Raw genomic sequence first — 16,154 nt, 5'->3', positions numbered from 1 at the left:
TCAAAGTTATTACATTAGGTTCTGGAAGAAAGTATTCTTCAAATACCCTAATAAGAAATGATAAAAGGATAAACTTAAAATCATACTGTCAACTGTAAATATAAAAGATTTGGCTTCATTAGTATACAAGCTGTTGTGCTAGAACATTAAAAATTGTTTTTAGTTAAAAGGAACAGCACTGTGACTAATACTGCAATAACTTATTGGGGGAAATCAAAAAATCACAGTAACACACACATACATTGCAAAGTGCGATTATCCACTCTATTTTTTATTTTAAAAATATGTAACTTCTATAGAGTTACATATGCAAGATGGGCAGCTGTATAAATTTACCAAATGAATAAATAACCATATTTGTAAAACAGTAACAGCTGCATTTGGGCATCAGAATTAACCACTGTACATCATTATGGAAACACATCATGGGGATTAAGTCTCCCTTTCTCCTCAACTGCAAAGAATTTTGAACTTGTTCTATTTATGTTTATCCACAATAGATTATTTTATCTAAGAAATAACAGATGGAACTGTTGGTTGAGAAATAATAAACATTCTTTTACTTCTCCAGCCATACAATCATATGAAGGAACAGGCACAATAGCCCTTATCTGTGAATGGCATCTAACTTTTTCCATAGTAGCAGCCATTTCTGGAATCATGGTTCAATGTTTTTTAGCAGCATAGATTCTTACTAAGAAATGAACAATGAATATCTTGAGTCAGTCTTCGCCTTGTGCTGATACTGTAATTCTTAGTGTCAGAAACCCAAGATAAGATTTCTGTTGGCAGCCTGTCTAATCCAATGTTCAAAAGTCTCCCATTACAATCAAGACATATGGAACATGTTTTGTTTAAGCAATGGGTCCATATATAATCATAAATAAGCCATTACAAACATGACTGTCATACTCCAATCTCCATAGAAGCGGGGGAGCCCAATTCATTGCCTCTGAGCATTTTAGCTAAGATCAAATGTAGAGGCCCCAATTCAATAATCCAACCGCCTGGAGACCAATCAATTCAAAAAGATTTTCTGAATACAGACAGGTTTATTCTAAGACTGTAATCAGTAGCTCATCTGATATTTAAGTCTCTGCCTAAAATGAAAAATAGGAAAGCTAATGATGCTGATATATGACTGTAACAAAGATTAATTTGATCTGATCTGGATAAAGCTGAAGTTCAAGCTAGAATAAAATTCTAGTCACAGCAGAAATAGTTTCAAGTAACTGAGGATGCCAATTAGAACACAGATGATGAAAAATTCATTGGAAGTACAATTATAAACATAAAACAAACCATCTTTGAGCTGCTCCTTCCAGGACAACAGCAGCAGCAGCAACAGCCTTTTCTTTCACAAATACATTCATACAGTGCCAGCCAGCAAAATTGTTTCTGAATGTACAAAATTCCTCTGTGTAAATTGAATGGACTTGGTCAGTACTGAAGCCATGAAGGGCACTCTGTCACCAACTTGAAACAAATAAAACTAATTCATAGTAGTAGCTGTATGCCATATTTTAATAGCATTAATATATTAATAAAATATCAATAACCTTATTAAATCAGTATGGAGCTAATGTATTACATTTTTAAGCAAAGAACGTGATTTAGCTGCTTGTGAAATTGAGACTAAAAACCTATTCCCTACATCTTTTGTATATCGTGATTTTTAAACTCTTCCAGGATAGAGCTGAAGACTTCAATGAGTTCCTTCTTGAGGGAAGGTGTAGCCTCTCTTACTTTTAACAAAGGAACAATATAACCTTAATGAACAAACTATTAGATTGTTAACTTTAAACAGCTACATTCAATTTAAGCCCTGCCCTTCTTGAGGCCCTGGAGAGGACAGCTATCTCTCGACTCAAATTGTAGAAAAAACTGATTTAGTTCCTATTCAAATCTGCATAATGGAATGAAAATGCTTCGATCGTGCTAACACAGGGGGCGTGGTCTGTGACACTGCCTTTTTTTTATCTAGAAAAATAATAAACACTGACAGAGTCTTCTTCAAAGACAATCTCCTGGCTATCTCTAATGGTCATAGCAATTCTGTTATCTTCCAAACTGGACCAAAGCCCTTTGAGACCACCAAGACTTTTCACAGGCATTTTTTGTTTTTGACTCCAACCCACAGCAACCACTCACTCAGAACAATTATTTGCCAAGCATCCGTAGTGTTCCCTCAACTTAAATAAACTGTTGAACACACAATTTGATTGAGGCCTGCTGTTGTTGTTCCTTGTCTCTCGGGCTGACCCTATGCTGCTGTCCAATCATCACAAAAGAGACTCAATCTCCATGATACTACAACTCACCCAATCTATTGTAACTGGAGTGACCAACTGTGGTCTAATGCTTGAGGGGGGGGAAATAAAAGAACAGCATGGGTATCAAAACTAAAAAACTAATTGCTATAAAGAGAGTTGAAAGGAGCAGGGAATATTAAGAACGGAGGATTCTGCAACTACTTACGAATATCACTTTTTTTGTAGGAATAAATAACGGATATAAAAATTGTAAGACATTTCTTGAAGAACAGGTTCCCAAGCATGCTGAAGAACAGTCAAAACTACATTTGGCAGAATCAATTTCAGAACCGCAAGAAAAAGTAACAAAAAAACCCCCCACCCCAAACAAACATGGGGCTTCCTGGGTGTGGCAAGCAGCCCCAGAGCCATGTAGTAGAACTGCTTCCTGCCCAGCAGGGCACCAAAAAGACAGAAATGGGGGAGGATGGATAGGCAGGTGGAGGAAGTAGTAGGCAGTCCCTTACTTTACTAGGCTTGGGGCTGAGAGGAATCAAACCCAGAATGGCTTGGCTTGGGAGGGGTACACTCAGTTAATTCTCAGTTTCTCAGTTAATGACAGCAACAAGGCATGCCTGAATTGCAATCACTAAGCAATGAAGTCACACAACTTCCTGCTTTACAACTACATCATTTAGATTTGATGGCTTAATGATGAAGGCTTCTAACTCTACATGTATGAAAAAGTATGTTATTTACATTACATATAACTTTAATAACAAGTGTTATTTTTTATAATATGTGTGGGGCATATTATTCATTTAATCCATTCTTAGAAACCAAAAGGGAATATACATACATACATACATACAATGAGAAATCTTCCATGACAGAATGTTTTTCCTTGCTATTAGCACTGAAGTCTACTTGCTTAAGATAGCTCTAACCCAGAGATGTGTTTCAAATGTTTAAGTGTTAAAAGATTCAGATCTCAAAGTTATATACTGAACACACCCATGAAGGATTCTGTTACTATTGTTACTGAACACAGCCTGATCTTGGAGCAGTCATCTTTTTCTATTGTATGTTCTGATTGGCAATATTGCAGTTACAGGTCCAAGTAATAACATTTTCAGTTGTTGTTTTTTTAAAAAAATTAATAATTTATTTGGCAAAAGTTCCCTTAGCATCATGGTGTACAGTTAAAAAAAATAGGAAATAGATATCTAACTTGACACCAACCATTTCTTGTCACCCACCGATCTCAATTTAAAAAGCCAAATAAATAGAAAATGGTATGTTTAAAAACAAAGCTGAATATCATTTAGGTTCACTGGCACTTTAGAGAATAAAGACAATGAAAATATATGTTTGGAAACATGGCCATCTACCAAAAAAAATGACCAAGATAAGTTGGGTTAGTTGACAGTTTCCTGGAGAGTAAATGTAGATAGAAAGGCACAAAATACTTCTTTATTCTCCAGAAAAAGGATGTTTCTATCTGATCCATTCACCATAGCAGCCATTTCATGAAAAATCAAATCACTTCCAAATCACTGCTATTGTACCCACAAGATCCTTCCAAAGTTTCAGACGTGTTCACCACTGCAGAAAAAATATCTAAGTTGGTGGCATGTTTCTTCATGAATTACTAAACGTTTTAGGCAGAAACTAAAATTATGCCTGGGCCATCCTGTTGTTTACAGAAGCAATTTCTGCTTATTGCACAAGAGAGTGGTAACTGAGTCTTCATTCCCACTGCTCTTCCCAGTCAACCTCAAAGTGTGCTTCAGAAACTTTTCCTCTCACCTTTTGAAGAAGAATGAGGATGCACAACAAACTGCATAAAGAAAAACAGGGCAAATCCTTTTGCAAAAGCAAAATGAGATTTGTACAAAAGTGAGCTGCTGGATTCAAGGGTGGTTAAGCACGCATGTAGTGCAGCCACTGCTAATTCTGAATAAATAACCCTCTTTGCCACACCTCAGGAACTTGTATTTTGTTTCCAGAGTACCCACCAACTCCGAAGAGTACCATTTTCAGGGAGTAGAAAGATTGCAGGAAAATTCTGCTCACAGAACAGAATTTAGGATAAATCAATAATCGTATAATACTTTGCTAAAATAATATCATTTATAGCATGTTTCTTCTTTGTGAATTATATATTCCTAGGCCTTTTAAAAAGCTAGACTAGATGTTACAATTTGAGGAGCTAAATTATAAAAACTAGCACACACTGATATAATACAGTCTAAGAAAATCTGTACAATATGCCGAAACTAAATCTCAGGTTGAAATGTTTATTCTTAATGATGACCGAAAATACTATGCAAAATGCCATACATTGCCATATAACAGAGCTTAAATTATAAGGCAATATAACATGGAAAATAAAATATATTTATTATATTCAGTTTATATGAGCAATATATGCTCTGTATATGTATGTGTGTGTCGGGGGGGGATGTCAGCTGGTGGAGACTAGGAAGTATGCCTTTTCTGCTGTAGTGCCTGCCCTCTACAACATTCATCCTTCGGAAATTAGTATGACATCAACCCTATTGGCCTTTTGTAAGACCTTGATTATATGCCCAGGCCTGGGGCTCCATTTTGTTAATAGCAATAGCACTAGCAAGGGCCCTGTTTCCTGATTTTGTTATGGATTATAATTTTCTATATACAATTTTATAATTTTCTTTGCTGTATATATTTACTTGTTTTTAAAATATGTTTTAATTGGCTTTATGATTGTTCACTGCCCAGAGGCACGTGTTTAAGATGGGCAGCTGTATAAATTGAATAAATATATTGTAAAAAAATAAATAAAAAATATTAAGATTTTTATGCACAAATTAAATGAATACTTGTTTTTAGGTGTTTCATACTTACCTCATATCTTCTGCGGTTTTCTTGCTAATAGTATACAAACCTAATTTTAAGTTTTTATTTGTAAAACAGTAACTTATTCAGACAGCAAATCTTACAAAACACTCATCAGGCAACCGTCATTAAATAAATTTCCTTTCCCTGTGAAAATACCATATTTTGAATTAAGATGAGGATGAGAACTAAAATTTGTGTCTTTTTAATGACATGTTGGTGGAAAGACAGACAGAATGCAGATAATCCTCAATTTATGACAATTGGGACTGGAATCTCAATGTTGAGTGAATTACATGGCGGGCTATGGTGTGGGGAGTTGGGAAGAATTTCTCAGTGGCAGCAGCAGCGCTAGGGCTAAAGCCAAGATCTGAGGGTGGTGGCACTGGCTGAGACTGCTGAAGGCCCAGGGCCTCTACTTCAAGCCCAGCCTTGGCCTTGCTGGGAAGGGTGACCTAAATTGGGGAGAGGAGAATAGGTAGGTGGAGATAGTTGCAGTGCTCCTGTGGTTATAAGCCTGAGCAGGCTGCCAAGCACCTGAATTTTTATCTTGTTACTATATGGGCATTGCAACTTCAAACACTGGTCTCTTCATTCAGCGCCATCATAATTTCAGTTGCTAAATGAATGGTCATAAATCAAGGGTTAACTGTAAAGGAGAAACCAAGACTATCCCAAATTTGTTTTCATAACAGACTTTATCACTGTCTCCAAATACTGTTCTCTCTGAATTGGAAATGTTAATGGCTTAAATTATAATTTTACAGTTATCAGTCCAAAAGTATAGTATGTGTTTCATTTGTTTTCCTCATTTATTGCATCAGTATAATATTTGTAATCTTTTTATTGCAGATGCATATTAGGTTCATTGCAATGTGCTCTTCTTTTCTCACTAAGGTTACAAACTGTGGACATATCCCAGGAAGACTATACTTCTTTATAAATAGGTGTAGGGCTGTGGTGTGAATGATCTTCTGCTATTCAAACAACACAACATGACTTACAAAGGTACCAACATATTTTATAGCAGTCATTATACTTACTGTTTTATTTTCCAACACCCTAAAACTGTTTGACCCTTATATTTACTCTTTCCATTATGATATCTAATCTTCCTTGTAGCTACTTGGAATCACCCCCCACAAAAACATACTAACCTCTACTGGCTGAAGTTCTACAGCCTTCAAGATTTAACAGAATATCATCATCTTTGTCATCTGCGGCACTTCCCAGCAGCATCCAGCTCTCCACATTATCACTTTCAGAGGATATACTTGACACATCAATTGCATCATCACTGCTGGAGCTGTCCTCAGTTACTAAAACTCTATGAATCATGTGAACATCACCCTGGTTATTTAAGGTTGCCTTTTCATCAGCTCTTCTTGCTTTACTTGAATTTACTGCAATCTGATCCTCAGTTTTCAGGATAGGCTGGGAAGGGTGTTTAATAGATTTTTTGGCACAAGAATATGTAGTCTTATTTAATTTACGTAAAATTGGAGACGCTGATACTGTTAGCTTCTGGAGTTTACTCTCATAAATGCTATCTTCATCAGGAGTATCAGACAATATTATGACATCGGAGCTATCTGAAATGTTAACATCACTATCTGAAATGACAATTAAGTTATTTCTCTGATCTTGTTCATTCTCTGATTTCTCTTTCTTCAAGGACTTAAATTCTTCTTGTCTTTTGACATCCTTATTGTTATTTTCACTGACATCCCCAAGGTCTTGTGCATAATGGATTTGACTGTAAAGATGAAATTCTACTTCACTATCAATGCTTGTTTCACTGGAAGACCCTTCCGAATAAGGGTCATCTTCAAATGCTTCTGCATCGCCATATCCACTGAACATTGTGGTAAATATTTTATCTAGGGGGAAAAACAAAAGAAAAAATGAACGAAGCTCAGCAAACCAATGTAGATATTTCATTAACACAGAGAACAAGCTTTACAGTGAACAAAACTTCAGTCCATCTATTCTAGGGTGCATTTCTATGCATTTTTCGGGTAACACTGGCTCCCTCGGCCATGAAACGGAGATCAGCACCGTGTCCTAGAGTCAGGCACGATTGGACAGGAAACCTTCACCTTTATCTTTTCACTCAAAATCAAGCTACAATGTGTTCAGTGGGTTTTATGCTTTTGAAAGAAAACTTTTAACAAGGCAAAAAAGGTTCCCTAAGATATATGTGCATACCACACTAAATAAAAATACTAATGCTACATACTTGTGAGAAGTGTATTCCAAGGCTATGCAAAGTCTTTCAGAAGAGGGCCAAAAACCTACTTGGCAACCAAGAATTCTGCCAGCTCTCTACTGCGCTGCATGCAGCATGAAGAGAGATGAGACAACGTGAGGATTCTTTTATCAATTTACCCACAAGACCCGCTTGTCAAGAATTTTTTGACAGATACAAAAGAAATGTGGTTTGGAAAATAGAAAGAAGAGATGACTTATTGTACTCAGGGGCTGCAATTGTGCAGATACTCCAGGTTGAATAAATTCTGCCTCTCTAGTGAAGCCCATCACATACCAGATCCCGTCCATTATTTCTTTTGCGACAGGCAATGACGGAAAATGTTCTACCGTGCAGGCACCTCTACCCAAATAGGGTTCACTAATTTGAATGATTTAATAGGTCAATAGTTTTTATAAAATAAAACCAACCAGTTTAAATATAAAATACTAAAGTGATATTAATGTTTCTGTTTATTGGTCCATTACTTTTAATGGATAAAAAAAGAGAGAAAACAATTACATTGGCATAGGATGTAGGGAGAAAAAAACTGATGAGCTCAAATAAACAATTTCCCTTGAAGAAATCCAGGCCCCATGTTCTCTTGAGAGGAGGGAGAGACAGTAATAGTTCCGGCACATAATTGGAATCCATTCAGATGGTAACTAATATAAGCCCAGACAAGGAACAATAGAAGAAATATATGCCAAACAAATGAGAAAAAAATTCCAACTCTTTTCATCAAGCTCTCTGGAGATCACTAAGCTCTGACCTCACTGAGCATTTCAGCAATTTATAAATGTTGTTAAATATTTACACACCACTTTTCCAACTGATTAAAGTGGCTTACAACCAACAAACAAATTAAATAGTATCAAAAATGTGTAGCCTTGCAATTAATCCACCACATCAACCAAAACCTAGCCTTTAAAAATATTTTTCTGTTACACTGTATACATTTATTTATTTTTTAAAAAGGCAGCAAATAGCAGCCAATTTATTTCTCAAAAGATTCCTGAGTTTTGGAACAGCCATTGTAAAAACTCTGTGTTAGGTCATGTGTTCCTGCCAAAAGCTAAGCCCAAAAATCTCCCTATTTGTTTTATATTTATACTGTCAAATTCAAAATGACTCCCAGCAGTTTAATTCACAAAAATATAGAACAAAGTAAAACCTAAAATTTACAATAATACAATGGTTGCATTAGTGTCCAATAACTACCCAAAGAGGCTTTCCAATAGTTCTGTCATAATAACGTCTGGAAACCCAAGAAGGAAGGCATCAGCCTAATTTCCAAAGGAGGCCATTGCACAATACTATACAGAGGCTGCAAATGAAAAACTTTGCCTGAAAACGCTTATTTCATTCACTTCACACACCTGAAGGAAGACTAAAAGATGCTAATATTGAGCCAAATTGGGTGGGCTAAGTGAGACACTTCTATGCAGAGAAACCAGCCTTGCTAATAACCCAATGTCAAGTTATATAGGACTTTGTGGGTAAAAAACTAGCACTTTGAACCTGGAAACCTACTAATAATTAACGCTGCAACCATAAAGCAGGTATTATATGATCATAGTGGTTTTGACTTGTTAATACACAAGCATCTATATTTTGTACCAGTTGTAACTTATCAACTAGTCTTCAGAGGTAGCTCTATCTAGAGCACATTCAAATAATGTGCTAATTCAAATAATAGCAACAGCAATAGTACTTAGACTTATATACCACTCCATAGTGCTTTACAGCACTCCCTGAGCGATTTACAAATGTCAGCATATTGCCCCCAACAATCTGGGTCCTCACTGTACCGACCTCAGAAGAATGGCTCAGCCAACCGTGAGCCTATCCGGACTGAACTCCTGGCTGTGGGTAGAATTAGCCTGCAATACTGCATTTTAACCACTGTGCCACCACAGCTCCTAATAAATGCATGCTATGTATTTATATGACAAAATCACTATGAGAAAACCCTCCCAGTCCAAGTAAGGCCTCAGTTTTGAAGTAGCCGTAAGCAGGGTGGATTTGATTTAAACCAGGTTGATTTAAATCGCTAGTAAAAAGGCTTGATTTAAATCAACTCGATTTAAATCATAATTTTTAAAGAGCAACTGTCATCTCTGTCCCGCAGCGGCTCCTCCTCTGACCCGCTGTTGACTCAACGACAGTCCCACTCACTTTAATGGGACAGTTGGTGATGTGGCAGTGACACAACAAAGTGAGGGACGTGGTGGGCAGCAGGTGAGTGGATGCCCGCTAAGAGGCACTGCCATGATGGATCTGAAATGACAGGTGCTCTTTAAATGTAAGGACTCATTCTTGCTGGTAGTTAGAATCTTTTAATATTATTATTTGCAAACAAAATGAAGGTTTCCTATTTAGAATAATAAGCTGTCAGGTTGGTAAAACAGTGATATCAGAACCGATTTTAGGGTTGGAGAACTACTCAAATTTCTTTTATTTAATTAAAACACTTAAGAGCCTGGTACAGATGCATCTCTCTTCAAACAATCATACAGTTTGTAGTGTACATAGATTTGCAAAACAATGGGATAAAGGAATATTCCTGAACTTTGTTTTATGATTTATCTCATGGTTACTGTGAAATTGTGTGAATGCATCGATGCAGTGCATGTTATCTCAGCTTGCAGAGCTTGGATTCATTGAATGAGTTTTCCAAAAATGTAAATATTGCAGAATATATAGCCTCATGCTACATAATTAAGCTCCATTTCATGCTGAATAAACTAAACGATTAATGTATCTTAAATAGAAAATTATATTTAGATAGATTTTTTACTCCAAAAGCATTTTATTAAAATAAATTTGATAAAAATATAGAAAATCCAATTTAAATTTAAAAAAATCTGATTTTTTTTTTGTTTTTTTGTTTTAAAAAACCATTATTATCCACCCTGGCTGTAAGTCAAGGAAGAGCACCAAATTGGACATAAGCTTTCAAATAAGTTCTACTCCTTCTGCCCAAGCAGTAATTTGTCTTGCATGCGTTCAGCTTCAGCTTGTTTCATGTCATCCGAATCCAAACAGCCTCCCAATACCACTGTGAGATTTACCTACCATCTCCAATTCACAGGGTTCAAACTATATGAAATGCTGTTATTATTTTTTATCCTACTCATTTTATATATTTTGTGCAACTCAAAGCAGTTGACATACCTAATTTTTCATACCTCCTACTTTCCCCAAACTAACCACCATATAACGTGGGCTGGACTGGCCCAAAATCAACCAGCTGGATTTCATACATAAGAGAGGACAAGAACACCCAATCTCCTGCTCTTGAGGCTAGCACTTCATAGGACCACTACACAAACTGGCAATACCAAAATGTACTGTCCCTGGATTGATGGTATCTCAACCTGAATCAATGGACGGCCTATATTAACTGATAATAAATGTTTATAATCTTGGACCAAAGTAAGCCTTCTCTCATGAGGAGAAACAGTTCTCAGGTAATATGAGAGTCCCATAGAAAAAAAATGCTGGGATGTATGGTACAACCTGAGGTCTTCCAGATTATCAAAATTACCATTTCCAATACTACATTCTGGCTGAAAATGATGGAATTTACATTTCAATAATATTCACAGGACTGCACGTTACCCAGGTTTAAAGTCAATATTCTATACGGCAGTGGTGGCAAACCTATGGCATGCATGCCAGAGGCGGCACTCAGAGCCCTCTCTGTGGGCACCCGTGTCATTGCTCCAGCCCCGCCTCCCTTTCCTCACCAGCAGCCCCCCCGGAGAGTCGCCCCCGAGCGCGGCCCATGCAGAGCAGCACAGCCAAGGACATGGCAGCTGGGCAGCGGGGATGAGATTCCGCCGTCACGCTCCGTTTGCGCGCAGTTGATGCTGCGGGGTGTGGGTGGAGGGGGGCTGCCATGGTGCTGCTGGGCCACCTGGGTGATCTGCGGCAGGCCATGGAGGCGGTGGGTGGCCCTGTGGGCGGGCACGGGGTGCGGAGTGGTGGGCGGGATAGGGCTGGGTTTTGGGCACTCAGTCTCTAAAAGGTTTGCCCTCACTGCTATATGGGATTTAAAAACCAAATGATAGCCAATAAACATAAGCGATGAAGAATACCTGCGCTTTCAAATACCTTTCAGCACATGCACAGGAGGATTCTTGATCAGTTGAGATTTCATACAGCTTTCAATTACAACCCTGACTCAGGCTTTCAAGTTACAAGAGGACTGCAACACAAGGACCAATTGGCAGGTTCATCTCTGGAAACAACTTAAATGGCGAACTATTATCTGCCATTCACTAGTTGTAATGTTTAAATGTGCATGTAGGACTTTAACAATGACTTGTTAGAGCTCTTACCACTGGAATTCATTTAAATATTGGGGAAACCCAACTCTGAAAGCTACAGTTTTATAAGAATATTAATCAGAGTTCAAATGCAGCCCTGGAAGAATCCTACATAATTCTTTATAAAGTAGGGAAAGTTTACCTAGGATTAATGGGCATTTACTATTTCTGCTCAAAGATCATATTCAGCAGCAATTGACAGGTTTTCACTACCTAAAATAAATTTGGGTCTGAAACAGTATATCAAGCATGTTGATGTAACTGTAAAAGACAGATGATTCTAATGTCCTCAGTTTAGATCACAGGTGTCAAACTCGCGATGTCACATGACATGTCGCGACGTATCGTGACTTTTTCCCCATTGCCGCAGGCCAGCAGTTTGACACCCCTAGTTTAGATTCTGATAGCTATATACAAATTTGATCAAATTTCAAATCAGCAAAGATCCAAAAAAAGCACTGAAATAAGCTACCATTTAAATTCCTCTAGATTCAACTCTATTATATAATACATCATACTGAAGTGAATTGTTCCAATGTTTAAATTGGGATAAAAAATATTTTTTTCACCATTGTATTTTGAATCCCAATGGCATGGCTTGTTAGGTTCAAGTGTACATAGTCAGGTACTGACACAAAAATCCCTCTAAGTACACTAATTCCTCAGAGACTGTATAACATAATTAATTGCATGATATAAGGCAAGTTCCCTCTCTAGAGAACCAACAGAATTCCACCTGATTCTACTTAGTGTCTTTATTACTGCATTTACACTTAAATACTATTAATACTGCAGAACAAAAGGACTCCTATATTTCAGGGAGGGAACAGCTTCCAGACAACCTGATTTCTTTTTTTTTCTTTCTTTCTTTGCCAAGTTCTTTTGAATAGGTCATGACTCCCTTCGTTCATGAGGTGGCATAGTTCAAAAGAAAATTACCAGGTATGGCATTAGTAGACAATTCTTGAAAGCTGTGTATTTGTATAAAGCAAGGGTCCCCAACCCCCATCAGTGGACCGGCACCGGTCTATGGCATGCCAGAAACCAGTCCGCGCAAACTAGCAAAGCCCCATCTGTGGGATGCAGTCAGCACATGAAACCACGCCCCCTCCAGTCCGCACAAAAACCTCTCTCCACGGAACCGGTCCCTGGTGCTCAAAAGGTTGGGGACTTCTGGTGTAAAGCATGACTTCCCCAAGTAAACACCATCTCAAGCTTATATTTAAAAAAAGGAAGGCTCGCAGTCAGAAGATAAAGAACTACTATATCTGCAGCTTGCAAACACTCAGCCTACAATAGTCCGTCTTGCCAAACCTTGTTCTTCTGGCAAGCAACATTATCTGACAAACATTTTAACACATTAATCATACCTTAGCAAATAGAGACAACCCTTCATATTATAACACCCCCCCAAACCTGACAGATATAATATGCAATCTGCCTAATGATTTAGGAAACCTAACAAGACCTAGCACTATGACAAGTACAGTTGGCTTGTTGTCCAAAAGTTCACACACTTAATTTTCCACACATTGTACTAATTCATATGAGCCTTAGGCTATCCAGGTATTTCTAACAAGAATTCCTTTCCTACAAAACTGATGATGAAAGCATGGTTTATTAACTCAAAGTTCTCAAATCAAGTCATACTTCCATATTGTACAAATACAGCATGGCATCATTTGTGAATCAATGCTAGATCAAGCAAAGATTAAACTACACTACACCTCATTAAAGATTTGCAGGAACATTTTTAAAAATAAAGAAACCAGAGTTATCATAGTATAGATAAGAAGTACTTTGTTTCTTCCACTCATCTAAAATTAGTATCTATACATTACACGAGAAATGATTTGATGTAGTGGTTAAAATATCAGGCTAGAAACTGGAGACTGTGAATTCTATTTGCATCTTAGGCACAAAGGCAGCTGAGTGATTTTGATCCAGTCACTCTTTCTTGGCCTTAGGAAGGAGGCAATGAGAAAAAAAACTTGCCAAGAAAACTGCAGGGACTGGTCGATCCAATCACTAGGAGTCAACAACTGACTTGAAACCACATACATATACATACACACAATAAAATAAACAGTACATATGAAGTTGTTTTATATAAAGGTAGGCCGTTGACCTAAGTCTTCCCTATAGATATCAGCTCTCCAAAGTTTTAAATAGAAATCTCTTCAGTTTTACTTTATGTTATCAAGGTTTGAATCCATAATCTTTTGCAAACCTATTTAGCTAAGCATTAGTATTATTAAAACTATTACAGTTATTTGACAAAAGTAGAATGCAATTCTACTTTCCTAAATAAAATTTTAAAAAATCTGAACATGGAGTAAAAAACCTAGTGCCTTATAGCCAATGTTTTTATTTCTCAGTTACAATTCCCATAATTCCTGTTCATTTGTTATGCTGACTGGGGCTTATGAGAGATGTAATCCAAAATATTTGGAGAGTACCCTAGCTTTAAGGGCAAAAAGGTATGAAAAGAACCAAAGAAATAAGTTAACATCTTTAACCAACCAATTTTGTCCTTGTGGAATATTATTACTTCAGTAATATAAAATACTATAAAGTGCTATCATGACTACTTATTAATAGCCTATTTCATAGATGAGCAAATCTATATTTAGTGAAAGCTGCATGCTCATAGTAACTCACTGACTAGGATGGAATTTTAATAGACATTTCCTCAAAATAAAAATGTAACACATCCAATGTATGCGAGCTTCTGAAATAAGCAAATATTAAATGTTTTTAGGTTATCTGATACCAGGGCAATAAAAAAAACAAAAATCCCACGTTACCCATGTTTTATTTGTTGAGAAAAATGAAATAGGTAAACTATAGAAAAAAGAAAGCTCTCCTAACAGGACAGCAACATTATTCAAGTTTAGACACTTTATTTTCATTTCTCCAACAATGAATTAAAGGTAAGCTTATGCCAATTATCAGGAAAGAAAGGGAAGGGATAGGAAGGACACCAGCTTTGCTTCTTCCTGTATAGGACAGTACTATAATCTTGAAGGTTCTATTATCACAACCATCCAAAGGCAGCAATGAGATTCTTCTATAAATATATCAGCACAGAATGTATGGGCTACACATATTTTTATTTCAATCATATTTCATCCATGAATTTAAGTTAGTACCCATATTTCTTTAACTTTTATTTTAGTCTGACAGTTGGTGAATGGCCAAGATTAGCCAGTAAGCTTTCTCCCTTACTAACTACACTGAGGTCTCTTTGATATGCATGTTGACTTTGGTAGCACTGCCTAGCATTATTTTGTTATTGGTTTCTTCAAGAAATTGGTTTCTTCTGCTATCAGAGAGAGGGAGGAGTCTATTTCTTAGAAACTGAAAAATAGGTTTATATTTTTTCCTATTTAAACCTTTAACTTCTCCACCACTACTAGTGCGTATTTTTCCCAACTACCGGTATATAACGAATTTTAAAACCAGCAAAGCTGAGAAGCCTTCAAACCTCATCAGGCCTTGCTTCTCTCCCATGAAATATTCCTAGGCTGCAGCACAAGGAGAAAAGCAACCCCCATGATTCTGTTACAACAGGTTATTATAAAGTATTCTATCATTTAAGAATCAGCACGTCACTGTTTTTGTTCTCTCTCCAATTTCTTCTCCCATGTCCAGTCTTATTATGAAACTGCAATCCTAAAGACACACAGTCTCTTTTGCATTGATCAGGAAACTACCTTAGAACCCTTTCTGGCTTAAACCCTTGAGATAAATAAATGGATAATCAATATACACAAATGCCTCCTGATACGCAATGTAGCCTTCTGAGAGAACGATTTTGCAAAACAGGAGAGAAAAAAAATAATTAGGGACCATGTTCCTCCGATCCTTTCCTAAGAAACATCCTGTCCACCCCGGAAATAACCCCAAAAGCACAAACTTGGCTCTGATGTTGTCTTTCCTTTCTGCTTTACGTCCTTCTGACCTGGTCACTGACCAAAGCATGAAGTTTTTTTTAGGTGCGTTAACCGCTCTAAAATGGGGAGGGGGGGAGAGGAACAAAAAGCCAGAACTCAGGCTAAGATGGGGGGGGGGGAAGAGACACGAATCGACGAATTCATGGCCTCCTTCGCCCACGTTACTCACTAGCGCTGCCTGCTGCAACCAGGAAACCCCTCGAGACCGGAACAGTCGCCACCAAAGACCCCTCCTCCCGCCTCTCACGTCGAACTGCGCTTCCGCCCGCCGAGCAAGGAAAAAGGAGGAGGAGGAGGGGCGGCTGATTAAGTAACTTGCTATTGCGCCTGCGCTTCACGGGGATCACGCCGGCAAGGACGCAGGCGAAAGCACGCGCCGCTGCCACTTCGGTGTGAGGTCACAGGGCTGGCCGGGCGCCTGAGCACGTGCGCTTGGTTTCTCCCCCCCCCTCCTTGTTAGAACGGAGTCCTTTGGATCCAGCCT

General features: G+C 37.7%; 1 protein-coding gene across 1 annotated transcript in view; it reads right to left on the bottom strand.

Annotated features, from left to right (window-relative positions):
- Positions 1–15,926, bottom strand: part of ZCCHC7 (zinc finger CCHC-type containing 7) — a gene marked incomplete in the record, with an annotated part of 147,572 nt that extends 131,646 nt beyond the window's left edge. Inside the window, 2 exon segments of the mRNA XM_015820229.2 lie at positions 6,290–7,012; positions 15,840–15,926. Of these exon segments, the coding sequence (XP_015675715.1) occupies positions 6,290–6,995 (706 nt within the window).
- Positions 15,927–16,154: the final 228 nt, after the last annotated feature.

The sequence above is a fragment of the Protobothrops mucrosquamatus genome, unplaced genomic scaffold (assembly GCF_001527695.2).
Source record: "Protobothrops mucrosquamatus isolate PMUCROS unplaced genomic scaffold, P.Mucros_1.0 scaffold1096, whole genome shotgun sequence".
Lineage (NCBI taxonomy): Eukaryota > Metazoa > Chordata > Lepidosauria > Squamata > Viperidae > Protobothrops > Protobothrops mucrosquamatus.
Note: the sequence above shows the minus strand (reverse complement) of the source record. Positions and strands in the feature narration are given on the sequence as shown.